Below are 25649 nucleotides of genomic sequence, written 5' to 3'. Positions count from 1 at the left end.
GACACAGGTGCTAGAGCCAACTTTATTTCACCGGATTTGGCTGGCCGATTGGGGATTCGTGCAGAGGAGATGGGGCCGTTATATGAGGCTAACATGGCTTGTCCAGGATATGCAGAACCCGTCACTCCTATTATTGGGAAGCTTAGGCTTCATTTGCAGGGTTATGTGGACAGCGAAGAGCTTTTCATCATGCCACTTGATGGATGTGATGTTTTGTTGGGAATGCCATGGTGCCACAGAGTACATGCGGTGGTGGATACATACAATAGGAAGATCACTCTGACTCATAGAGGGAAAGAACATGTTTTGGATGTAAAACTTAAAGGGGAATCTGTTCCTATTGTATCAGCTTCAGCAATTTCATCGGTAATGAAAAAGCATCTTTCCGCGTACTTGATTTATGTAAAGGATGCAAAAGATGATGAGTCTAAGTCTAATTTGTCTATGTTAGATAAGGACAGGACTGATTTCTTATGTGGGTTCCAAGATCGTTTTTCCGAGTCATTGCCAGGGGAACTTCCTCCGGAGAGGCCAGAAGATCATGCCATTGATCTAATTCCTGGTAGTACTCCACCAAATAGACCGCCGTACCGTGTTAGTGCAGCTCAACAAGAAGAAATTATGAGTCAGGTACAAGAGCTTCTGAATAAAGGGTTGATACAGCCTAGCTCATCACCCTTTTGCTCACCTGTACTCTTAGTGCAAAAGAAGTATGGTTCTTGGTGCATGTGTATTGATTACAGGGCGCTGAACAAGAATACCATCAAGAATCGATTCCCCATTCCGAGGATCGATGACATTTTGGACCGCTTACAGGGCTCCACAGTCTTTAGTCGCATTGACTTGAAAAGCAAGTATCATCAGACACGCATTAGACTCGAGGATGTGCATAAAACAACATTTCAAACCACGTTTGAGTTGTATGAGTTTTTGGTTATGCCCTTTGATTTGACAAATGCACCTGCCACATTTAACAGAATGATGGACAAGATTTTCGGACCTCATAGAGTGTTTGTGGGCATGATATGATTGTGCATTCACAAACTGAGGAGGAGCATAGAAGGCATTTGGCCATTGTGTTTGCAGAACTCAGGAACCATAGGTTGGTTATTAATGGCAAGCAGAGTGAGTTTTTCTTGCAAGAGATACACTTCTTGGGGCATATTGTATCTAAGCATGGAGTCCGTATGGATCCATCGAAGGTGGAAGCAATTCTTAATTGGCCAGATTTAAGGACCGTGCATGATGTACGCAACTTTTTGGGATTGTGTTCCTATTATAGGCGGTACATACGGTATTTTGCTGAAATTGCTTCGCCTCTTCATGCCTTAACAAAGAAGGCAACTCCGTTTAGATGGGCTGATCGGGAAATTACAGCCTTCAAAAAGCTCAAAGAAAAGCTTACTTCGGATCCAGTATTGGTATTACCGGACCTCCGAAAGGCTTTTGTTGTCCAGTGTGATGCATGTGGAAACAGCATTGGAGCACTTCTCATGCAGGAAAGACATGTGATAGCCTATGAGAGTAGAATATTGCAAGATGCCGAGAAGCATTTACAGGTTTATGAGAAAGAGATGTTGGCTGTATGCATGGCACACTGTGTGTTACCAGGCCATTGCGACTCAAGGTTATGATTGAAAGTCATGCTCCACCGTATGCAGGTCATAGAGGTATTGACGCCACGGTAAAAGCAGTGGAGACTTTCTTTTATTGGCCAACCTAGAGAAGAGATGTTGATGCCTTTGTTAGGCAATGCATCGTATGTCAGAAGGTAAAGTTTGACCGTCAAGAGACACCAGGGTTATTACAGCCTTTACCTATTCCAGATAGACCTTGGGCGAGCATTGCCATGGATTTTATATTTGATCTGCCACGGACACAAACGGGCAATGATGGCATTTGGACTATCATATGCAGGTTCAATAAGCAAGCTCATTTCATTCCCGTGCGTAAGACGATCAAAGTGGATCATATGGTGAAGTTGTTCATGGCGAACATCTTCAAGTATCATGGCTTGCCTACGTCTATCATTAGTGACCGTGATCCACGGATGACGAGTTTGTTCTGGAGAGGGTTGTTTGACAACATGGGTACAACTCTCAAGTTTTCATTATCATTTCATCCACAAACAGATGGTCTATCGGAAGAGGCTAACTCTACAGTGTTAGATCTTCTCAAATGTTGTGTGTCAGAGCACAAGCAACAATGGGAAAAGTATCTTCCTTTGGTGGAGTTTGCATATAAGAACACTATCCATACCTCGACGGGCAAGGCGCCTTTTGAGATTGTGGAAGGAGGGAAGAAGGTACCACCCATTTTGCATACAAAGGATAAGATCTTTGAGGCTGATCAATATGTGGAGAGCATCGATGAAGCTTATCGGAGAGTTAAGTTGGCACTCCAGAAAACTCAGCAAAAGCAAAAGAAAGCGGCAGACCGTCACAGACGTGCATTAGAGTTCGCATTTGGTGATTGGGTTCTTTTGCGCTTTGAAAAGGCTAGACTCAAGAAGATGAAGGGTAAAGAGCGCTTATTCCCTAAGTTGAGCATGCGTTATTATGGGCCTTTTCAGGTATTGGAAAAGATTGGTGAGGTGGCCTATCGCTTGAAGCTACCAGATCACTAGAGGATTCACAATGCATTTCACGTGAGTCTCCTTAGACCTTTCTGTGGGGATGTGCCTGAGGATGTATCAGATGAGGCTCAGCCGGAAGTTGAGGAACTTGATGATGTCCTTATTCCAGAGCAGATACTGGCACACAAGGAAAGAAAGGTACGAGGTAAAGTTTCCCGTCGCTATCTTGTGAAGTTCAAGAACTATTCACCGATGGATGCGAAGTGGATGGAGGAAGGTGACTTAACAGATTCACCTCAAGTTTTGCAGCTTTATCTTGATGCCTTTGAGTTGGAGCCGACTCTTGTTATGGCTCATTCAGGTTCAGCAGAGCATGGGTCTGGAGCATTGCCTGATGCTCAAGAGGGGGGTAGCACCTCCACTCCCTTGATACAGACAGGCTCAGATGACATCTAGAGGTCGCTTGGTGCAGTTTTGTCTCACCCGAAGGTACTGATGGCTGACAGTACATCTGTTTATGGAACTTCTATGATATATGTGTACTAGTCACATTGGATATTGTGGTTGTGTATGGTTCACAGTGGTATACAACTTAGACTACTACTACGCCATTGGTTTGTAGTGAATGATGTTACATGTGCATGGCTTAGAGAGATTGGGACGCTGATCTTGCCATATTGTATATTTCACTTTGAATATTTTGCTGTATCACCAGAATGCAATTGAGGACGCTTGCCATTTTTCAAGAGGGGGGTATGTCATGACCCTGTGAAAATGGAACAACACAAGTGTGGGCATGGTGGTTGCTGAGCAAAAATATTAAATGATGCACATTTGGGGTGCCCGGACAAAGAGAATGATGTGTGGACATCTTCAGGTGTGAAGGGGGACCAGAACATTAATGAATTTTAATGTTTGAAACATGGGTGGCCCCTAGGCCTTAGTGGCGCCTAGGTAACTTAAATAATTATTAAAGTTGGGGGCCTAGGATAATTTTGGAGAGAGGCCACTCCACTTTTGGAGTTACACGCCTCTCTCATCTCTCTCTCTCTTGCTTTTTGGGAGTCGTGCAAGTTTGCAAGCGTGGAGAAGAGGAGAAGGCTGGTCGACTACATATGGTTGCTGCTACTGGTTTTTGACTGCTGTTTTCTGTACAAAAGTGCCCATACAGCTGCAGGTACAGTCCACGTGGCTGCCCGTACAGGATACGGCTGCTACAAGTACAGGCGGCGCTGACAGAAGCTGAAGGCGGGTACAGTACGTGTTGCAGGCTGTGCTGCAAGTACAGTCGTACGGACAGCAGGTACAGGCGGCTGTACGACTGCTGACACAGGCGGCTCGTTGTAGGTGCAAAACTGTACCAGCTGGTACAGGCGGGTACAGCAGGCGAACAGGCAGACTCAGGCAACGGCAGCACAGTCCGTACTGTTCTGTACGGACAGATTCAGTAAGGTGTCATATACCTGTACGGACAGGTACAGCTTGTCAAGGACTGTTCTGTCCAACAGGTACAGGTGGCAGCAACTCAGTTGCAGGCAGTGCTTTACCAGAGCTTAGTTGGTGCATCAGTCGAGTGGTTTCAGGAAGGCAAGTACAGACTGGTACGATTGGCCTCACGAGTGTAGAACCACGTGCTGATTTGGTAAGCTCTAAACTTGTCCATCATTCTTTCTTTCCATTGGCTTATGTCTGCTGCAAAATTGTGCTATCTGGCCCCTTGTGAGAGGAGGGGTATGGCAGATTGAAAGGGTGGAAACAGAGATTGGACAGTGGATGTATGTTTGTGCTGAGTTGTGGAACCATGTTCATGGGATATGCCAGATGTGTGCTCAAGGCTGCCCTATTGAATGGTCTTGGCTGATCAGAGGCAAACACAGAGTGTTGTTTTTGAGGGACACAGATCTGTGTGTGAATCCTCTGTGCTCAGAGGTCTTGTGGGCTGCCAGATTGGACATACAGGTATATTCTCCTGGCTGGTTTTGTTGTACTCAGCTTTACATCTTTTTGAATTTGAATAAAGAAATACCGAAAGGAGCGCCAAGCTTTGGGGCCAACAGGTGTCGTTCTCATTTCAGATTTGGGGCACTCTAGCTCCAACTAAATTTGTTTTTATATCTGGACTACAAGTGGAAGGGTGACTGCTAGTCTACCGCACTTTGGTTTCTACCAGAGGCCGGTTTCAGATGACATATGGATTAATAGTAAGTCGCTCGAAGAGCACACACAACATCTCATAGTCGGGTCTTGGAGATACTCAAATGAGAGAAGTTGTATGCGAAGGAGTCTAAGTGTGATTTCTTCAAGTAGGAACTCTAATGGCTTGAGGACTGATCTAGATAAGGTTCGGAAGGTCCTCGAATGGCCAACTCCATGGACAATTAGGCAAATGAAATCATTTCTGAGTTTCATTGGCTTTTTCAAGAAGTTCATCAAGGCTTATGCTAAGACTGTTGCTCCCTTGACTCAACTTTTGAAGGGGTGAGAAGCAAGAAGGGCGAGTTAAATCCTCCGATGGTTTGGAGTGAGAAGCTGTATCGGTGTTTTATAGCATTGAAGGAGCTGGTCACCTCAACGTCAACGTCTATGTTGCAGATTGTGGATTCTAGTAACCTTTTGTGGTTGAAACGAATGCTAGTTGTTATGCAATAGGTGCTGCCCTATTCCAAGACGAGAGACCCATAGTCTTTGAAAGCAAGAAGCTTTTAGAGACACGGATGATGTATTCTATCCAAGAAAAGAAGCTTATGGTTGTTATCCATGCGAGAGAGACTATTTATATGGGTCTCGATTTGTAGTCTAGACGGATCACCACTTGCTTACGTATATTTGTGATCCACCTAAGTTGAAGGGTGGAAAAGCTACATGGGTTGACCTAATGCAAGAGTTTTACTTTGAGATCCATTACCGAAGGAGGGAACCAATTGGATTGTTGATGCCCTTGATAGGATCCCCAAGGTCAATGCTATCCTTTTCACTCAGGTAACGACTGACTTCTATCTCTCTTTCAAAAGGCGTTGCCATTGCCAACAAAATTCCCATTTTGGCCGGATCTGGCAATTGGTCTAGGTCAATTGTAGCCCCGACTATTCCGGACACTCTGATGAGTGTTGCTGAGAGAGAGAGAGAGAGAGAGAGAGAGAGAGAGAGAGAGAGATTGGACAAAAGTTCCACTAGAGATGGATTACTATGCAAGGATGGCAAGATTTGTGTGCCCAGTTATATGAACATTCAAGCTTTGATATTGCATTAGTGCCATGGTGCACCTAGTGTGGGGCACCCGAGCATACATAGAACCTTGGCCTTAGTTGGCCGGCATTTCTGTCGGGAATCAAGGTCTTAGTTGTGAGTTTGTGTGAGTCCACTCTTAGCGTGAGAAATTGTGTGTGAAGAACCTCTTAAGGGGGGTTTTGAATAATATCTAGATATTTGTGAGTAGTTGACCTAAGCAGGGATGTCACTGAGGCAACCTTTGTACTTATAAAGAGTACTTGTACTTTATAGAATTTGTAACTATTTTGGCCTTCCTAACACTTTATCACATGATGGAACCCTTGAGAGGACACTAGACTTGTGGAAGAAGGCATGGGGATACGGACCATAAGGTTTGCACATGGAAAAGCGCCAATTTTGGTCAAAAAGCAAACAAAAGCAAAAAGTCAAACTGAGTTGACCACGAGCCAAGAGCATCATTGGCAAGAGGGGTTTGTGCACAATGAAAAAGTAAAAGCTACTTTTTCAAAAAGCAACTCTAGGGCCAAAAGCAAGGCCCTAAAGTTGGATAAGCAAAACACAAAAGAACTTTGGAAAGGCCAATTGACTGTTGTGCTCATCTCTGTGTCTACAAGCTTTCCATTTTTGCTCATCTTCTTGCCTTGCACCAACAATATGTCTCCAAGAGATGATGAAACCGGCCTCTGGTAGAAACCAAAGTGCGGTAGACTAGCAGTCACCCTTCCACTTGTAGTCCAGATATAAAAACAAATTTGATTGGAGCTCGAGTGCCCCAAATCAAAAATAAAACCGACACCTGTTGGCCCCAAAGCTTGGCGCCCCTTTCGGTATTTCTTTATTCAATTTCAAAAAGATGTAAAGCTGAGTACAACAAAACCAGCCAGGAGAATACACCTGTATGTCCAATCTGGCAGCCCACAAGACCTCTTAGCACAGAGGATTCACACACAAATCTGTGTCCCACAAAAGCAACACTCTGTGCTACCCTCTGATCAGCCAAGACCATTCAGCAGGACAACCTTGAGCACACATCTGGCATATCTCATGTACATGGTTCCACAACTCAGCACAAACATACATTCACTGTCCAGTCTCTGTTTCCACCCTTTCAATCTGCCATACCCCTCCTCTCACAAGGGGCCAGATAGCACAACTCTGCAGCAGACATAAGCCAATGGAAAGAAAGATAGACGAACAAGTTCAGAGCTTACCAAATCAGCACGTGGTTCTGCACTCGCGAGGCCAATTGTACTTGTCTGTGCATGCCAGAGACTGTCTGTACTTTTCCTCTTGCAACCACCTGACTTTTGCACCAAATACACTCTGAAAGAACACCGCCTGCAGCTGTCCGTACAATCTGTACGTTCAACTACTGCTTGCGTTAGAAGAATCTGCATATACTCTGATAGAACACCGCCTACAGCTGTCCGTACAATCTGTACGTTCAACTACTGCTTGCGTTAGAAGAATCTGCAGCAACTGAACCCGTCTGTGTCAGAAAGCTGCTACTGTACTGTCCTGCACAGTACCCGCCTGCTCCAACTAGCAGCGACCGTACTGTTCTGTACAGTATCCACCTGCAGCCCCTATTCCGTACAGGTCAGAACCTGCCAGCAGCCGCCTGAATCTGCAACTGCCTGCTCCGCCTGTTCTCTGATCGCCGGCGCTGCCTGCTCCGCCTGTTCTCTGATCGCCGGCGCTGCCTGCAACCACAACCGTCGCCTGCCCTGTACGGCCTGTACTGGCCACGTGGACTGTACGGCCAGTTCTGTACGGCCTGGTCTACTCACAGCAATTTCAACAATCCACCACTATGCAGCAGTCAACTTCCTCTCCTCTTCTCCACGCTTCAGACTTGCACGTAGGTTGCACGCCTCCCAAAAAGCTAGAGAGAGAGAGAGAGAGATGAGAGAGGCATGCAACTCCAAAAGTGGAGTGGCCTCTCTCCAAAAATGTCCTAGGGCCCCAACTTTAATAAACATTAAAGTTCCCTAGGGGCCACTAAGGCCTAGGGGCAACCATAAATAAAACATTAAAATATTAATGTTCTAGTTCCCCCCTTCACACCTGGAGATGTCCATACATCATTCTCTCTGTCCGGGCATCCCAAATGTGAATCATTTAATATTTTTGCTCAGCAACCACCATGCCCACACTTGTGCTGTTCCATTTTCACAGGGTCATGACATACCCCCCTCTTGAAAAATGGCAAGTGTCCTCGATTGCATTCTGGTGATACAGCAAAATATTCAGAGTGAAATATACAATATGGCAAGATCAGCGTCCCAATCTCTCTAAGCCATGCACATGTAACATCATTCACTGCAAACCAATGGCGTAGTAGTAGTCCAAGTTGTATACCACTGTGAACCATACACAACCACAATATCCGATGTGACTAGTACACATATATCATAGAAGTCCCATAAACAGACGTACTGTCAACCATCAGTACATTCGGGTGAGATAAAAACTGCACCAAGCGACCTCTAGATGTCATCTGAGCCTGTCTGTATCAAGGGAGTGGAGGTGCTACCCCCCTCTTGAGCATCAGGTAATGCTCCAGACCCATGCTTTGCTGAACCTGAATGATCCATAACAAGAGTCGGCTCTAACTCAAAGGCATCGAGATAAAGCTGCAAAACCTGAGGTGAATCTGTTAAGTCACCTTTCTCCATCCACTTCGCATCCATCGGTGAATAGTTTTTGAACTTCACAAGATAGCAACGGGAAACTTTACCTCGTACCTTTCTTTCCTTATGTGCCAGTATCTGCTCTGGAATAAGAACCTCATCAAGTTCCTCAACTTCCGGTTGAGCCTCATCTGATACATCCTCAGGCACATCCCCACGGAAAGGTCTAAGGAGACTCACGTGAAAAGCATTGTGAATCTTCCAGTGATCTGGTAGCTTCAAACGATAGGCTACCTCACCAATCTTTTCCAATACCTGAAAAGGCCCATAATAACGCATGCTCAACTTAGGGAATAAGCGCTCTTTACCCTTCATCTTCTTGAGTCTAGCCTTTTCCATAGTAACCTGGACCGGCAGAAACGGTCGGTTCGGACCGGGTTGGAAACGGTGTTTCCGAGCATTGTATATATGGTAGGCAACTACAGTGCCCCCACAAGAAAGCTCTTGGACAGAAAGATGCTCAGTTAGAGCTTGTGCATACAGATGTATGTGAGATGCCTCAGCTTTCTTTGGGAGGGGCAAAATACTTTGTGTCTTTTATTGATGATGCCACACGCAAGGTGTGGGTCTATCCTCTTCGTTTGAAGAGTGATACATTCTCAGTGTTTGAGAAGTTTGTTGCTCTTGTTGAGAATCAAACTGGCAAAACACTGAAGGCTTTGCGTTCCGACAATGGTGGAGAGTATATGTCCAAAAAGTTTCAGGACTTTTGTGATGCTAAAGGCATCAAGAGGGAGCTCTCTACTCCTTATGATCCTCCACAAAACGGGACAGCAGAGAGGATGAACAGGACCATTCAGGAGAAGGTCCGTTCTATGTTGTCACATGCTGCATTACCTCATGGTTTTTGGGCTGAAGTTGTTATGACAGCCGTTCACCTTATAAACAGGTCACACGAGGCTTGGTGGGAAAGTGCCAGAGGAAGTATGGACAGGGAAGCCTCCGTCATACAAGCACTTGAGAGTGTTTGGTTGCGTTGCGTACGTGCACATACACAGGGAAATGCGCACCAAACTTGATCCTAAGTCTCACAAATGCATATTCCTAGGATATGGTGACAGAGGTGAAATGGGGTATAGACTTTGGGATCCCGTGAATAGAAAGATTATACGCAGCAATGATGTCATTTTTTATGAAACATGCATGTATAAGGAGCCTGCAAGACAACAGGAGCCTGGCAGAGTCATCTTTGATGATGATGGACATCATGGACAACAACCAAGGGCTGTAAATCAACCATTACAGCAGGAAAACCAACCCTTAAATGGTGCTGAAAATGGTCCAAATGGACAGCCAGAGATGGCAGAAGATATCCCTATGGATATACCACACTTAGAAGAGATACCGGGCATGATATTTCAGCCTTATGGCATGGAACAGGAGCCACCAATGGGTGATATGCAAGCTGGACAGCAACCTGCAAATGATGGTCATTGGGTACGGAGGTCCACAAGACCCTCCAGAGCCCCTGACAGGTTTGTTCCAGGGGTTGACTACTTGATGCTCACTGACTGTGGGGAGCCCTCATGTTATAAGGAGGCTTTACAGAGGGCAGACAAAGCTCTTTGGGAGCGTGCCATGAAGTCAGAGATGGATTCTCTGCACAAAAATGGAACATGGAAGTTGGTGCATTTGCCTGCACGCAAGAAAGTTTTGCCATGCAAGTGGGTTTACAAGCTCAAAGTTGCACCAGATGCAAAGCCAAGATACAAAGCCAGGTTAGTGGCTAAGGGCTTCAAGCAGGAATATGGTGTGGACTTTGAGGAGATCTTCTCTCCAGTGGTCAAAATGACCACACTTAGAGCTGTGTTAGCTTTGGTTGCACATGATGATCTGGACTTGATTCAGATGGATGTGAAGACTGCTTTTCTTCACGGTGATCTCCATGAGGAGATATATATGCAGCAGCCAGAGGGTTATGCAGTGAGTGGAAAGGAGAAGCTTGTATGCAAGCTGAAAAAGAGTCTTTATGGGCTCAAACAGGCACCAAGAGAATGGTATCATAAATTTGATACATTCATGAAATCTCAGAAATTCAGGAGAAGTGACATAGATCACTGCTTGTACACCAAGAAAGCTTTGGATGGCAGTCTATTGATCCTCATCTTGTATGTTGATGATATGTTGATTGCCGGGAAATCTCGTAAAGACATGGATGCCTTGAAGAAGAGGCTGCATGAAACCTTTGATATGACGGATTTGGGTGATGCAAATCACATTTTGGGTATGCGAATACTTCGGGACAGAAATCAGCATGTGTTGTATTTGTCTCAGAAGGAATATATTGGCAAAGTTTTACAGAGGTTCAATATGGACGGGGGGAAGAAGACTAGTACTCCTTTGCCTCCATATGTGAAACTCAGTGCTATGGACAGCCCACAGTCAGATAGAGACAGGGCTGATATGGCCAAGATTCCGTATGCTTCAGCTTGTGGCACTCTCATGTATGCCATGGTTGCTACTAGGCCGGACATTGCATTTGCAGTGGGAGTGGTTTCTAGATACATAGCCAACCCTGGCAAGAAGCATTGGGAAGCAGTGAAAGGTGTCATGAGATACCTGAAGGGCACACACGATATGTGCATTTGTTTTGGCAAACAGGATGCATTAGTGCATGGTTACACGGATTCGGATTATGCCGGTCATCCAGATAACCGGAAGTCTACTACCGGTTATGTGTTTACATTCACAGGAGGTGCTGTGTCATGGATATCCAGGATGCAGAAATGCACAGCCTTATCTACTACAGAGGCCGAGTATATTGCAGCCACCCACAGAGGCTTGCAAGGAGGCATTATGGCTATCTCGGTTAGTGGTTGATTTGGGTTATACAAGGGATATTCCATTGTTGCATTGTGACAGTCAGAGTGCCATCCAGTTGGCAAAGAACCCTGTCTTTCATGCAAAGACGAAGCATGTGGATGTGAAGTATCACTTCATCAGAGAGGTGATAGAGAACAAGCAAATTCAGCTTGTTAAGATTCATACGGATGACAACCCGGCTGATCTGTTGACGAAGAGTTTGCCTCCGGAGCAGTTTGCTCATTGCAGACACTTGATGGGCATTGGATGAGGCCAGTTTCAGCCTTGATATGGCCTTGTATATTATCATGTACATGCTGATTTTTCTTTTCCTTTACTTAAGGGCACTTTGCCTTTAAGTGGGAGGTGGTTGGGGTAAAGGTGTTATGCCCACCCTTATAGTGTATACAAGCCCATAAGTTATAGTACATAGTACATTTAGTACTTTTAATGTACCAAGTGCACTATGTGTACTAGTGCAATATACATGTGTGATAGGGGAGTCACACACACTCATTCCCATGAGTTGACTTATCCCCACAACTCTCTCTCTCTCTCTCTCTCTCTCTCTCCCTTGTTGTTTCTCTGTGTATGTCTCCCACATGAATCTCTAACCTAATTTCTCTCTTCCATTTACACAACTCTGTCCCTTCACCACCTGGCCGTTCCCCCACAAGATCAGGAACTAAGAAGGTTTTGGTTTCTTTGACTTGGGCTCTTCTTTATTGTCAGAGTCCTTTTGGGACTTTCTCTTGGGACAATTAAATGACATATGTCCCTCTTCAGTACAGTAAAAACATTTCCGAGCATCTCTCAAAGCCTGTCTCTCCTCAGAAGTTCTCTTGGGCATTGGCAACTTCTTATACCGCGTCTCTGAAGACCCTTTTGCATCACGTGAAGCATGCCCAGATTTTTCAGCTTTCTTGCTCGAGTTCTTACTTCCTTTAAACCCAGATGAACCTCCAGTGAGTAACGCATTAGCTGTCATAGCATTCTCTATCATCTGTGACATGTTCGTTACTCGAGTCTTGATACAATAGTCACGCACCTCTTTGGGCAACCCACAACAATACTTTTCTACCTGCTCAGACAAAGGCACTGCACGGTAAGAAGTCACTGGGAGTAAAGCTTCCCAAAACTTGTTATAATCTTCCAAATTTTCACACTTTGAAGCATCCAACTTGTGCCATGCAGTCATAACATCCACCTCAAATGTAGATGTGAGCCATACGGAAGAGAACACCTGTTTAAATTGTACCCAAGTAGTTGGTGCTATGCCCTGCAGAAGAAGAGTAGACCACCACTGCAATGCATTGCCTTTGAGAAAAGTTGCAGCTTTTCTCACCTTTGAGGACTCCGTGTAATTACCCCCAAAAAAAGCAACATCAAACTGCTCTAAAAAGGTAAGTGCCTTTAATTTATCTTTGGCTCCACTAAATGTATCAAATTTCACAGTAGCTCCCCCTTCCTTAAAATCCTTCGCCTTTCCCATAGGCGTTAGATTATCGTACGGAAGTGGCTTCGCAAGATTGCTGCCCCCAACATTCATGCCCATCATAGGGTCAACATTACCCATTCCCACACCTGGCATGCCATACATTCCAGCCATGTTTCCAAACATTCCATTATGCATACCGGGCTGCATGCCACCATACATATTTGCTTGCATTCCAGGTTGCATGCTCCCAAACATGTCTCCTTGCATTCCGGACTGCATACCACCATACATATTCCCCTGCATTCCAGGCTGAAAATTTGCTCCAAAAGTCCCTGGCATACCCATGCCACCCCGAGGATAACCCCCACTCATAGATTGGAACACCGAGCCACCCCCAAAATAACCTGGATGCATAGTCTGCTGAGGAATAGATGGCTGTTCAAAGAAGGAACTCTGAGAGTTAGCACCATAAGCATGCTGCATGTTCGGAAACTATATCAGACATGTTGCTGAATTTTTCAGCGATGACTTTCCTCGAGTCAACCACGAGCTCACCCCCTTTTAAGAAAGTTGATGTAGGTCCCGGCAACGGAACCTTGAAACCGGCCTCTGGTAGAAACCAAAGTGCGGTAGACTAGCAGTAACCCTTCCACTTGTAGTCCAGGTATAAAAACAAATTTGATTGGAGCTAGAGTGCCCCAAATCTGAAATAAAACCGACACCTGTTGGCCCCAAAGCTTGGCGCCCCTTCCGGTATTTCTTTATTCAATTTCAAAAAGATGTAAAGTTGAGTACAACAAAACCAGCCAGGAGAATACACCTGTATGTCCAATCTGGCAGCCCACAAGACCTCTTAGCACAGAGGATTCACACACAGATCTGTGTCCCACAAAAGCAACACTCTGTGCTACCCTCTGATCAGCCAAGACCATTCAGCAGGACAGCCTTGAGCACACATCTCGCAAATCTCATGTACATGGTTCCACAACTCAGCACAAACATACATTCACTGTCCAGTCTCTGTTTCCACCCTTTCAATCTGCCATACCCCTCCTCTCACAAGGGGCCAGATAGCACAACTCTGCAGAGCAGACATAAGCCAATGGAAAGAAAGATAGACGAACAAGTTCAGAGCTTACCAAATCAGCACGTGGTTCTGCACTCGCGAGGCCAATTGTACTTGTCTGTGCATGCCAGAGATTGTCTGTACTTTTCCTCTTGCAAACCACCTGACTTTTGCACCAAATATACTCTGAAAGAACACCGGCTGCAGCTGTCCGTACAATCTGTACGTTCAACTACTGCTTGCGTTAGAAGAATCTGCAGCAACTGAACCCGTCTATGTCAGAAAGCTGCTACTATACTATCCTGCACAATACCCGCCTGCTCCAGCTAGCAGCGACCGTACTGTTCTGTACAATATCCACCAGCAGCCGCCTGAATCTGCAACTGCTTGCTCCGCCTGTTCTCTGATCGCCGGCGTCGCCTGCCCTGTACGGCCTGTACTGGCCACGTGGACTGTACGGCCAGTTCTGTACGGTCACAGTAATTTCAGCAATCCACCACTATGCAGCAGTCAACTTCCTCTCCTCTTCTCCACGCTTCAGACTTGCACGTAGGTTGCACACCTCCCAAAAAGCTAGAGAGAGAGAGAGATGAGAGAGGCATGCAACTCCAAAAGTGGAGTGGCCTCTCTCCAAAAATGTCCTAGGGCCCCAACTTTAATAAACATTAAAGTTCCCTAGGGGCCACTAAGGCCTAGGGGAAACCATAAATAAAACATTAAAATATTAATGTTCTAGTTTCCCCCTTCACACCTGGAGATGTCCATACATCATTCTCTCTGTCCGGGCACCCCAAATGTGAATCATTTAATATTTTTACTCAGTAACCACCATGCCCACACTTGTGCTGTTCCTTTTTCACAGGGTCATGACAGATAGACTGAGTACAAAGGCATCTTCCACATATTGAGTTTGCTTATAATAGTAGTAAGCATGTGGCTATTGATTTTAGCCCATTTATGCTTATGTACGGTTATCAGCCGAAGTCACCCATTGTTGTAGGAGTACAGGGGGGTCAAGTTACAATCAATAGTGGGTTTCTTGTAAGATATGCTGAAAGTTGCAAGGAAAAGTGTAACAAGTGCTTAGGATAGCCCTTAGTTATACGCTAACCACCAGCAATGGACCCCATGTGCTTTACAAGGGCGTGTGGGTGTATCTTAAAGTCCCAAAAGACACTAAAACGATGAGGACTGGCAACTCTTACAAGTTATCTTATCAGCATTGTGGTCCTTTCCAGAGATCACAAAGAAGATTAGTAATGTGGCTTACCGTTAGCACTACCTCTTGAAATCAAGATTCACCTTGTGTTTCACATCAATGGTTTGAAAGAACGCCTGGGTGAAGGTGATGCGGTTGTGCCAATGGAGGAGATCACCTCAAGGACATGACTACGTATGTTCCTATGGAATCGGAGTTGGTTCTAAATCAATGTACTAGACAACCTCGGCCTATCATCTATTCTGAGAACTTGATCAAATGGAAAGGACAAAGTATAGGGTCGAGGCTACATGGGAGTCACTGCATAGTCTAAAGAGTCGCTTCCCCGGACTTATTTCTAAGGACATAGGCATCTTAAGTGAGGTTAGTAGCTTTTATGAGCCATGTGCTATATTTGGCTCCTCGTTTATAGGAGACCTATATAAGTGACTTTATAAGTTAGTTTGAGGGAGAGCTCCTCAGACTTGAACTCCAGGCCTTGAGACTACTCCGTGCTTACATCCGATGGGTGTGTACTGTGGTATGGGATGCTAGGGAATTTGCACGCGGACTCATGTCTTAGATGCTACTATTCCCCTATGCTCAAGGGTGAGCCTGAATAGCTCTATGGTTGGGCAGTGAGCTAGATGCCTTTTTTCAATACTTAATCGTAGGGTTCATTAGCTTGGGGGCTTGATGCGTGGGGGCGGTGGGGGAGAAGAAAGAAAGATTTTATTAATGTTTACTAAAGACCGAATGGGTCTATGAGACCAGAAAGTGTTACAAAGGTTGCATGTGTAAAACATGGAGATCAAAAACGAAGTGAGAGAAAAAAAAGAAGTAAAACACGGCACTTTACCTTGCAAATGCTTATGGAAAATAAAAGTTAGTCTCTGAAGTCCCTGCTGAAAGTTTTAAGGTTGGACATCTTCCACTAATTCGTGTCTTGATATAAAACTGGGGCAGCCTGTCTTTGCCCCATGGCAAGGGGTGCTCTCTATTCCTATAATGGCCATCATCTTTTGCATCAATTTCATGTGGACTACTCTTCTCCATGTCAGCTAATTTTATGACAAATAGGTATACTGAAAGTTCTCATTGAGTTATACACCCAGATTAAGCGCGAGTGAATGTCACACAAAAAACTTTCTTGCTATGCACTCTACAGGCTCCACTAGGCCAGAAGGGTGAAGGCATTCCAAAGCTGAGGCAAAACGCCAGACTGTTGTGAGGCTAGTAAACACCAAGAAAGCATAGCGAAATGGGAATGAATCAACTGACAATTCAGGATGATTGAACACCCAAAGAAAGCATGCATATACAGAAACTGGCAACAAGCATACAAATATAGAAGTATAGCTCATGTATTAAAAACGAAAAATGGAAATCCAACAGCAGCTGTCATGGCCCTGTGAAAATGGAGCAGGACAAGTGTGGGCATGGTGGTTGCAGAGTCAGAATATTTTATGATTCACATGGGGGGTGCCCGGACAGAGTTTAAGATGTGTGGACATCCCTAGGTGTGAAGGGGGGAACTAGAAACATTAAGTTTTAATGTTTATTGGAGTTTGCCCCTAGGCCTTAGTGGCCCTAGGAACTTATTAAAGTTTGGGGCCCTAGGGATTAATTTGGGGAGGAGTTTTCTCTCTCTTCTCTCTCTCTCTCTTCCCTTTTTGGGGAGTCGTGTAGCAAAAGTGGAGAAGCCTTCATGCGCATGTTCTCAAGCGTGGAAAAGCACAAGAGAAGGGAGGCGGCTGCTGTTTTTCTGTGTACTGTTGCTGTTTTTCTGAGTGGAATCAGCCGTACAGCACTGTACGGCCAGAACTGTGCAAGTACTCTCTCTCTTTCTCCTCTGTTGCTGGCTGCGCATAGAAGCTGCTGCAAGGATTCCCTGCGCACAGGCCCTGTACAGGCTGTACCAGCAAGTACACAGCCAGTACAGCACTGTACGGCTGCCGTACAGTGTACGGACAGCCAGGTACAGCAAGTACAGTTGCTGCAGGCTGCTGCAGGTGGCGCAAACAGGTGCTGGACAGACTGTAAACTCTGATTCAGGCAGGTACAAGAGTGGACAGCCGACTGTTTGTGCAAGTACAGTTCCTGGCACGTATCCCGAGGTGGTTCAGACGGGTACAGTGCTGATTTTCAGATCTGTATTTTCAAGGACAACATAAGAGTGAACATCAGGAGGAGGATACAGGCAAGAACAAGCACACGTGTGAAGCAGGGTTGTGGATACAAGTGCCTGCAAGTACAGATTGGTGCTGTTGCTTCCTCCAGTGTTGTTTCACGAGCTGAACTTGGTAAGCTCTGTTTCTGTTCATCTATCTCTCTTTCTACTGCTTGATGTCTGTTGCAGATATGTGTTATCTGGCCCCTTGTGAGAGGAGGGGTATGGCAGATTGACAAGGGTTGAGACAGAGATTGGACAGCACATGTATGTTTGAGCTGAGAAGATGTATCATGCACTTGAGTTATGCCAGATGTATGCCCATGGCTGGCCTGCTTAGTGATCTTGGCTGATCAGAGGGAGGCAGTGTGTTGTTTGAAGACACAGATCTGTGTGCATAGATCCTCTGTGCTGAGAAGGATTTGTGGGCTGTCAGATTGGACTTACAGGTGTAAACTCTTGGCTGGTCTTTGTGTTGTACTCAGCCATTCATTTTATTATAATTGAATAAAGAAATACCGCAAGGGGCGCCAAGCTTTGGGGCCAACAGGTGTCGCTGTGTTTTCAGATTTGGGCACTCTAGCTCCAATCTGTGTTTTGTTTCTCATCTAGACTACAAGTGGACGGGTGATTGCTCCTACCGCACTCTGGTTTTCTATCAGAGGCCGGTTTCAAGGTTCCGTCCCCGGGACCAATCATCAACTTTCTGAAGGAGGTGAGCTCGTGGCTGCTTTGAAGAAAGCCATCGCTGAAAATTCAGCAATCATGTCTGATACAGAGGAAGAGTACTTCTATCATGAAGAAGAAGAGCAAGAGACTTCTCCTGAGAGAGATGAGGATATTTTTGCAGGAGAACAGGCTGCAGATGTTGAGCCTTATGAGGATGTAACACAGCCAGAAGATGTGCATGGTAAAGAGGATGATGATGCTCGGTTCAAAGATCGCTTGGCTAGTGTTATGGATACTTTTATGCAGCTCACTCAGAGCGAGAGATTTGCTGAATTTATGAGATCTCGCACAGAACCTCACACAGAGCCCCAGGAAAAGAAGAAGAAGGTTCGTTCGAAGAATCTTCCTCAGGGTCATAGTGGTGCCATCCCACAGGAACCATCTTTTGGCTAGTTTCCGAATATGCAGCATGCTTATGGTGCAAACTCTCAGAGTTCCTTCTATGGACAGCCACCTATTCCTCAGCAGAATATGCATCCAGGTTATTTTGGTGGTGGCTCGGTGTTTCAATCCATGACTGGGGGTTATCCTCAGGGAGGCATGGGTATGTATGGGCCTTTTGGAGCCAATTTTCAGCCTGGCATGCAAGGGAATATGTATGGTGGTATGCAGTCCGGTATGGCTGGAAATATGTTTGCAGGCATGCAACCTGGGATGCAAGGCAATATGTTTGGTGGCATGCAGCCAGGTATGCATAATGGAATGTATGGAAACATGGCTGGAATGTATGGTATGCCTGGCATGGGAATGGGAAATGTTGACCCAATGATGGGTATGAATGTTGGGGGCAGCAATCTTACGAAACCACTTCCATATGATAATCTAACGCCTATGGGAAAGGCGAAGGATTACAAGGAAGGGGGAGCTGCAGTGAAGTTTGACACTTTCAGTGGGGCCAAGGATAAATTGAAAGCACTTACCTTTTTACAGCAGTTTGATGCTACTTTTTCTGGTGGGAATTACACAGAGTCTTCAAAGGTGAGGAAAGCTGCCACTTTTCTCAAGGGCAATGCTTTGCAGTGGTGGTCTACTCTTCTTTTGCAGGGCATAGCACCCACCACATGGGTCCAATTTAAACAGGTTTTCTCTTCCGTATGGCTCACATCTACATTTGAGGTGGATGTTATGACCGCATGGCACAAGCTGGATGCTTCAAAGTGTGATAGTTTGGAGGATTATAACAAGAAGTTTTGGGAAGCTCTACTCCCAGTGACTTCTTATCGTGCCGTGCCATTATCTGAGCAGGTAGAGAAGTATTGTTGTGGGCTGCCCAAGGAGGTACGAGATTACTGTATAAAGACGAGTAACGAACATGTCACAGATGATTGAAAATGCTATGACAGCTAATGCGTTACTCACAGGTGGTTCATCTGGGTTTAAAGGCAGTAAGAAATTGAGCAAGAAAGCTGAAAAATTTGGGCATGCTTCTCGTGATGCTAAAGGGTCTTCAGAGACAAAGTATAAGAAGTTGCCAATGCCCAAAAGGACTTATGAGGAAAGACAGGCTTTGAGAGATGCTCAAAAGTGTTTTTACTGTACTGAAGAGGGGCATATGTCATTCAATTGTCCCAAAAGAACGTCCAAAAAGGACCCTGACAATAAAGGAGAGCCTAAGCCAAAGAAACCAAAGCCTTCTGCAGGCTTAGTTCCTGATCTTGTGGGGGAGCAGCTAGGTGGTGAAGCTACAGAGTTGTGCAGGGCATGGGGCAAAGTGAGAGATCAGAATGCTTTGATCTTCTTTGACACAGGTGCTAGAGCCAACTTCATTTCACCAGATTTGGCTAGTCGATTGGGGATTCGCGCAGAGGAGATGGGGCCGTTACATGAGGCAAATATGGCTTGCCCAGGGTATGCAGAACCCGTTACTCCTATCATTGGGAAGCTTCGGCTTCATTTGCAGGTTTGTGTGGACAGCGAGGAGTTCTTCATCATGCCTTTGGATGGCTGTGATGTTTTGTTGGGGATGCCATGGTGCCACAGGGTACATGCGGTGGTGGATACTTACAATAGGAAAATTACTCTGACTCATAGAGGGAAAGAGCATGTATTGGATGTAAAACTCAAAGGGGAATTTGTTCCTATTGTATCCGCTTCGGCGATTTCATCAGTAATGAAAAAGCATCTTTCCGCGTACTTGATTTATGTAAAGGATGCACAGGATGATGAGTCTAAGTCTAATTTGTCAATGTTAGATAAGGACAGGGCTGATTTATTAAGTGGGTTTCAAGACTGTTTTTCCGAGTCATTGCCAGGAGAATTACCTCCTGAGAGGCCAGAAGATCATGCCATAGATCTGATTCCTGGTAGTACTCCACCGAATAGACCGCCGTACCGTGTTAGTGCAGCCCAACAGGAAGAGATTATGAGTCAGGTGCAGGAGCTTTTGAATAAGGGGTTGATTCAGCCTAGCTCATCACCCTTTTGCTCACCTGTGCTCTTAGTGCAGAAGAAGGATGGTTCTTGGCGCATGTGTATTGATTACAGGGCGCTGAATAAGAATACCATCAAGAATCGATTCCCCATACCGAGGATCGATGACATCTTGGACCGCTTATAGGGCTCCACAGTTTTTAGTCGTATTGACTTGAAAAGCGGGTATCATCAGATACGCATTAGACCCGAGGATGTGCATAAGACAGCATTCCGAACCACGTTTGGGTTGTATGAGTTCTTGGTTATGCCCTTTGGTTTGACAAATGCGCCTGCCACATTTAACAGAATGATGGACAGGATCTTCAGGCCTCATAGAGAGTTTGTGGGCACATTCTTTGATGATATGATTGTGCATTCACAAACTGAGAAAGAACATAGAAGGCATTTGGCCATTGTGTTTGCAGAACTCAGAAACCATAGATTGGTGGTTAATGGCAAGAAGAGTGAGTTTTTCTTGCAGGAGATACATTTCTTGGGGCATATTGTGTCTGGTCATGGAGTCTGTATGGATCCAGCAAAGGTGGAAGCAATACTTAATTGGCCAGCTTTGAGGACCGTGCATGATGTACGCAGCTTTCTAGGATTGTGTTCCTATTACAGGCGTTACATACGGCACTTTGCTGAAATTGCTTCGCCTCTTCATGCTTTGACAAAGAAAGCAACTCCGTTTAGATGGGCTGATCGGGAAATTACAGCATTCAAAAAGCTCAAAGAAAAGCTTACTTCGGACCCAGTATTGGTGTTACCGGACCTCCGAAAGGCTTTTGTTGTCCAGTGTGATGCATGTGGAAGTAGCATTGGTGCAGTTCTCATGCAAGAGGGACATGTGATAGCCTATGAGAGTAGATTTTGCAAGATGCTGAGAAGCATTTACAGGCGTATGAGAAAGAGATGTTGGCTGTAATTCACGCTCTTTCTACATGGAAACACTACTTGCTTGGGGTTGATTTCACTGTGCAGACAGATCATCAGACCTTGCGTTACTTCCTCACGCAAACTAAGCTTTCAGAGAAGCATATGCATTGGGCAAACTTTTTGTCAATGTTTCACTTCCAGATTGTGCATGTGGAAGACAAAAAGAATGTAGTGGCAGATGCTTTGTCACGGAAGCCACAGGTCTCTGCAGTTTCACTTGCTTATCATCATGAGCTTGATGAAATGAAAGAGCAGTATGCCCACGACGAGGATTTTGAAAGGTTGTATGATCAGATGTCTGAGGGTCAGCAGCATGAGCATTACACTCTTAGAGATGGGTTTTTATTGATGCATGGCAGACTGTGTGTTACCAGGCCATTGCGACTCAAGGTTATGATTGAAAGTCATGCTCCACCGTATGCAGGTCATAGAGGTATCGACGCCACGGTCAAAGCAGTGGAGACTTTCTTTTATTGGCCAACCTTGAGAAGAGATGTTGATGCCTTTGTGCGGCAATGCATCGTATGTCAGAAGGTAAAGTTTGACCGTCAGAAGACACCAGGGTTATTACAGCCTTTACCTATTCCGGATAGACCTTGGGAGAGCATTGCCATGGATTTTGTATTTGATCTTCCACGGACACAAACGGGAAATGATGGCATCTGGACTATCATATGCAGGTTCAGTAAGCAGGCTCATTTCATTCCCGTGCGGAAGACAATTAAAGTGGATCATATGGTGAAGTTGTTCATGGCGAACATCTTCAAGTATCATGGCTTGCCTACGTCTATCATTAGTGACCGTGATCCACGGATGACGAGTTTGTTTTGGAGAGGGTTGTTTGACAACATGGATACAACTCTCAAGTTTTCATCGTCATTTCATCCACAGACAGATGGTCAATCAGAAGAGGCTAACTCTAGAGTGTTGGATCTTCTCAAGTGTTATGTGTCAGAGCACAAGCAACAATGGGAAAAGTATCTTCCTTTGGTGGAGTTTGCTTATAACAACACTGTACATAGCTCGACAGGCAAGGCGCCTTTTGAGATTGTAGAAGGAGGGAAGAAGGTACCGCCCATTTTGCATACAAAGGATAAGATCTTTGAGGCTGATCAGTATGTGGAGAGCTTGGATGAAGCTTATCGGAGAGTTAAGTTGGCCCTCCAGAAAACGCAGCAGAAGCAAAAGAAAGCCGCAGACCGTCACAGACGTGATTTACAGTTTGCATTGGGTGATTGGGTTCTTTTGCGCTTTGAAAAGGCTAGACTCAAGAAGATGAAGGGTAAAGAGCGCTTATTTCCTAAGTTGAGCATGCGATATTATGGGCCTTTTCAGGTTTTGGAAAAGATTGGTGAGGTAACCTATCGTTTGAAGTTACCAGATCACTGGAGGATTCACAATGCTTTTCACGTGAGTCTTCTTAGACCTTTCCGTGGGGATGTGCCTGAGGATGTATCAGATGAGGCTCAGCCGAAAGTTGAGGAACTTGATGAGGTTCTGATTCCAGAGCAGATACTGGCACATAAAGAAAGGAAGGTACGAGGTAAAGTTTCCGGTCGCTATCTTGTGAAGTTCAAGAACTATTCACCGATGGATGCCAAGTGGATGGAGGAAGGTGACTTAACAGATTCACCTCAGGTTTTGCAGCTTTATCTCGATGCCTTTGAGTTAGAGCCGACTCTTATTGTGGCTCATTCAGGTTCAGCAGAGCATGGGTCTGGAGCATTACCTAATGCTCAAGAGGGGGGTAGCACCTCCACTCCCTTGATACAGACAGGCTCAGATGACATCTAGAGGTCGCTTGGTGCAGATCTTATCTCACCCGAAGGTACTGAGGCTGGCAGTACATCTGTTTATGGGACTTCTATGATATATGTGTACTAGTCACATGGAGATTTTTGTGGATATGTATGGTTCACAGTGGTATACAACTTGGACTATTACTATGCCATTGGTTTGTAGTGAATGATAATACATGTGTATGGCTCAGAGAGATTGGGACGCTGATCTTGCCATATTGTATATTTCACTTTGGATATTTTGATGCATCACCAGAATGCAATCGAGGACGCTTGCCATTTTTCAAGAGGGGGGTATGTCATGGCCCTGTGAAAATGGAGCAGGACAAGTGTGGGCATGGTGGTTGCAGAGTCAGAATATTTTATGATTCACATGGGGGGTGCCCGGACAGAGTTTAAGATGTGTGGACATCCCTAGGTGTGAAGGGGGGAACTAGAAACATTAAGTTTTAATGTTTATTGGAGTTTGCCCCTAGGCCTTAGTGGCCCTAGGAACTTATTAAAGTTTGGGGCCCTAGGGATTAATTTGGGGAGGAGTTTTCTCTCTCTTCTCTCTCTCTCTCTTCCCTTTTTGGGGAGTCGTGTAGCAAAAGTGGAGAAGCCTTCATGCGCATGTTCTCAAGCGTGGAAAAGCACAAGAGAAGGGAGGCGGCTGCTGTTTTTCTGTGTACTGTTGCTGTTTTTCTGAGTGGAATCAGCCGTACAGCACTGTACGGCCAGAACTGTGCAAGTACTCTCTCTCTTTCTCCTCTGTTTTGCTGGCTGCGCATAGAAGCTGCTGCAAGGATTCCCTGCGCACATGCCCTGTACAGGCTGTACCAGCAAGTACACAGCCAGTACAGCACTGTACGGCTGCCGTACAGTGTACGGACAGCCAGGTACAGCAAGTACAGTTGCTGCAGGCTGCTGCAGGTGGCGCAAACAGGTGCTGGACAGACTGTAAACTCTGATTCAGGCAGGTACAAGAGTGGACAGCCGACTGTTTGTGCAAGTACAGTTCCTGGCACGTATCCCGAGGTGGTTCAGACGGGTACAGTGCTGATTTTCAGATCTGTATTTTCAAGGACAGCATAAGAGTGAACATCAGGAGGAGGATACAGGCAAGAACAAGCACACGTGTGAAGCAGGGTTGTGGATACAAGTGCCTGCAAGTACAGATTGGTGCTGTTGCTTCCTCCAGTGTTGTTTCACGAGCTGAACTTGGTAAGCTCTGTTTCTGTTCATCCATCTCTCTTTCTACTACTTGATGTCTGTTGCAGATATGTGTTATCTGGCCCCTTGTGAGAGGAGGGGTATGGCAGATTGACAAGGGTTGAGACAGAGATTGGACAGCACATGTATGTTTGAGCTGAGAAGATGTATCATGCACTTGAGTTATGCCAGATGTATGCCCATGGCTGGCCTGCTTAGTGATCTTGGCTGATCAGAGGGAGGCAGTGTGTTGTTTGAAGACACAGATCTGTGTGCATAGATCCTCTGTGCTGAGAAGGATTTGTGGGCCGTCAGATTGGACTTACAGGTGTAAACCCTTGGCTGGTCTTTGTGTTGTACTCAGCCATTCATTTTATTATAATTGAATAAAGAAATACCGCAAGGGGCGCCAAGCTTTGGGGCCAACAGGTGTCGCTGTGTTTTCAGATTTGGGCACTCTAGCTCCAATCTGTGTTTTGTTTCTCATCTAGACTACAAGTGGACGGGTGATTGCTCCTACCGCACTCTGGTTTTCTATCAGAGGCCGGTTTCAGCAGCATTCAATGTAAGAATAAAAGGTGGAATTTACAAATGGGAAGGGTGTTTGTGATGGTGGTGGAGTTAGCAAGATGAGTGTGCACACGGGGGAGCGGGGGGGGGGGGGGGGGGGGCGCGGGATGGGGGGGATCATTCTGATATCTGGGCCCACAGAAGCATACCCCAAAAAAAAGTGTAAGAAAACTTACATTCAGCAAATCACCATTTTCTGCGACTGTGCCATGAACAACCAGGGAGATGTTGAAAGTCGTTATCTGGGACAAATGTTTTGCACGTCAAAATCTATTTGAAAACCACTTGAATTTCACACATATACATATGCTGCAATAAACGAAGAGAATCTTTGCACCATATCTTTTGTAATGGTCCATGGTGCACCAATGATCACTTCATCCACATATCGACAAGCAAGCACACTTAGACTGCGCTCATGTAAATTCATAATGGGATGATGAGGCCCTCTGTTGCCACTGCAAAATATATAGCATAGTAAAATTTCATAAAAAGAACTGAAAATATTGTAACTATTGTATGAGCAGGTTTAAACTGATCCATAGGATGGTACTTTACAGCAAAGTACATGCCAAAATAGTCTTCCGTTATACCTCACAGTCTGATCAGTATGAATGCCAACTAGTAAAAAGTCGCCAAGCTCTCTAGCACGATGCAGTATCTGCATTGCAATGCCTTACATTTAGAGATTCCACCACCAAGAATAACCCAACCACTTCTTCAAAATGAAAACTATAGCAGGCAAAATATCTTGCACAGGGTATATGCTTCCACTCTGAAAATTTAGAGACTAAGCAAACACACACACACACACACACACACACAGACCATTCAAAATG

General features: G+C 45.3%; 3 protein-coding genes across 4 annotated transcripts in view; 1 reads left to right on the top strand and 2 right to left on the bottom strand.

The window, feature by feature from the left end:
* Nucleotides 1-25649, bottom strand: part of PECT1 (phosphorylethanolamine cytidylyltransferase 1) — a 106911-nt gene that overhangs the window by 6821 nt on the left and 74441 nt on the right. For both annotated transcript variants that reach the window (XM_086781404.1, XM_086781405.1), the window contains exons 5-7: nt 25404-25471; nt 25148-25268; nt 24987-25052 (exon numbers count right to left, since the gene is read on the bottom strand). In XM_086781404.1, coding sequence (XP_086637530.1) covers nt 24987-25052; nt 25148-25268; nt 25404-25471 — 255 coding nt within the window. The remainder of the gene's footprint in view (nt 1-24986; nt 25053-25147; nt 25269-25403; nt 25472-25649) is intronic.
* Nucleotides 1104-3231, top strand: LOC147613473 (putative mitochondrial protein AtMg00860). The gene is made up of 2 exons (XM_086781174.1): nt 1104-1559; nt 2885-3231. The coding sequence occupies exons 1-2, from the start codon at nt 1188-1190 to the stop codon at nt 3029-3031; spliced, it is 519 nt and encodes a 172-aa protein (XP_086637300.1). The 5' UTR covers nt 1104-1187; the 3' UTR covers nt 3032-3231.
* LOC147613472 (uncharacterized) lies at nt 10618-13693 on the bottom strand. The gene is made up of 2 exons (XM_086781403.1): nt 11014-13693; nt 10618-10936 (listed from the first exon to the last, which is right to left on the bottom strand). The coding sequence occupies exon 1, from the start codon at nt 13220-13222 to the stop codon at nt 11987-11989; it is 1236 nt and encodes a 411-aa protein (XP_086637529.1). The 5' UTR covers nt 13223-13693; the 3' UTR covers nt 10618-10936; nt 11014-11986.

Source organism: Cibotium barometz, chromosome 43 (genome assembly GCF_041138505.1).
Source record: "Cibotium barometz isolate CiBa-2024 chromosome 43, ASM4113850v1, whole genome shotgun sequence".
Lineage (NCBI taxonomy): Eukaryota > Viridiplantae > Streptophyta > Polypodiopsida > Cyatheales > Cibotiaceae > Cibotium > Cibotium barometz.
The sequence above is the reverse complement of the archived record's forward strand: the minus strand, read 5'-3'. Positions and strand labels throughout refer to the sequence as shown.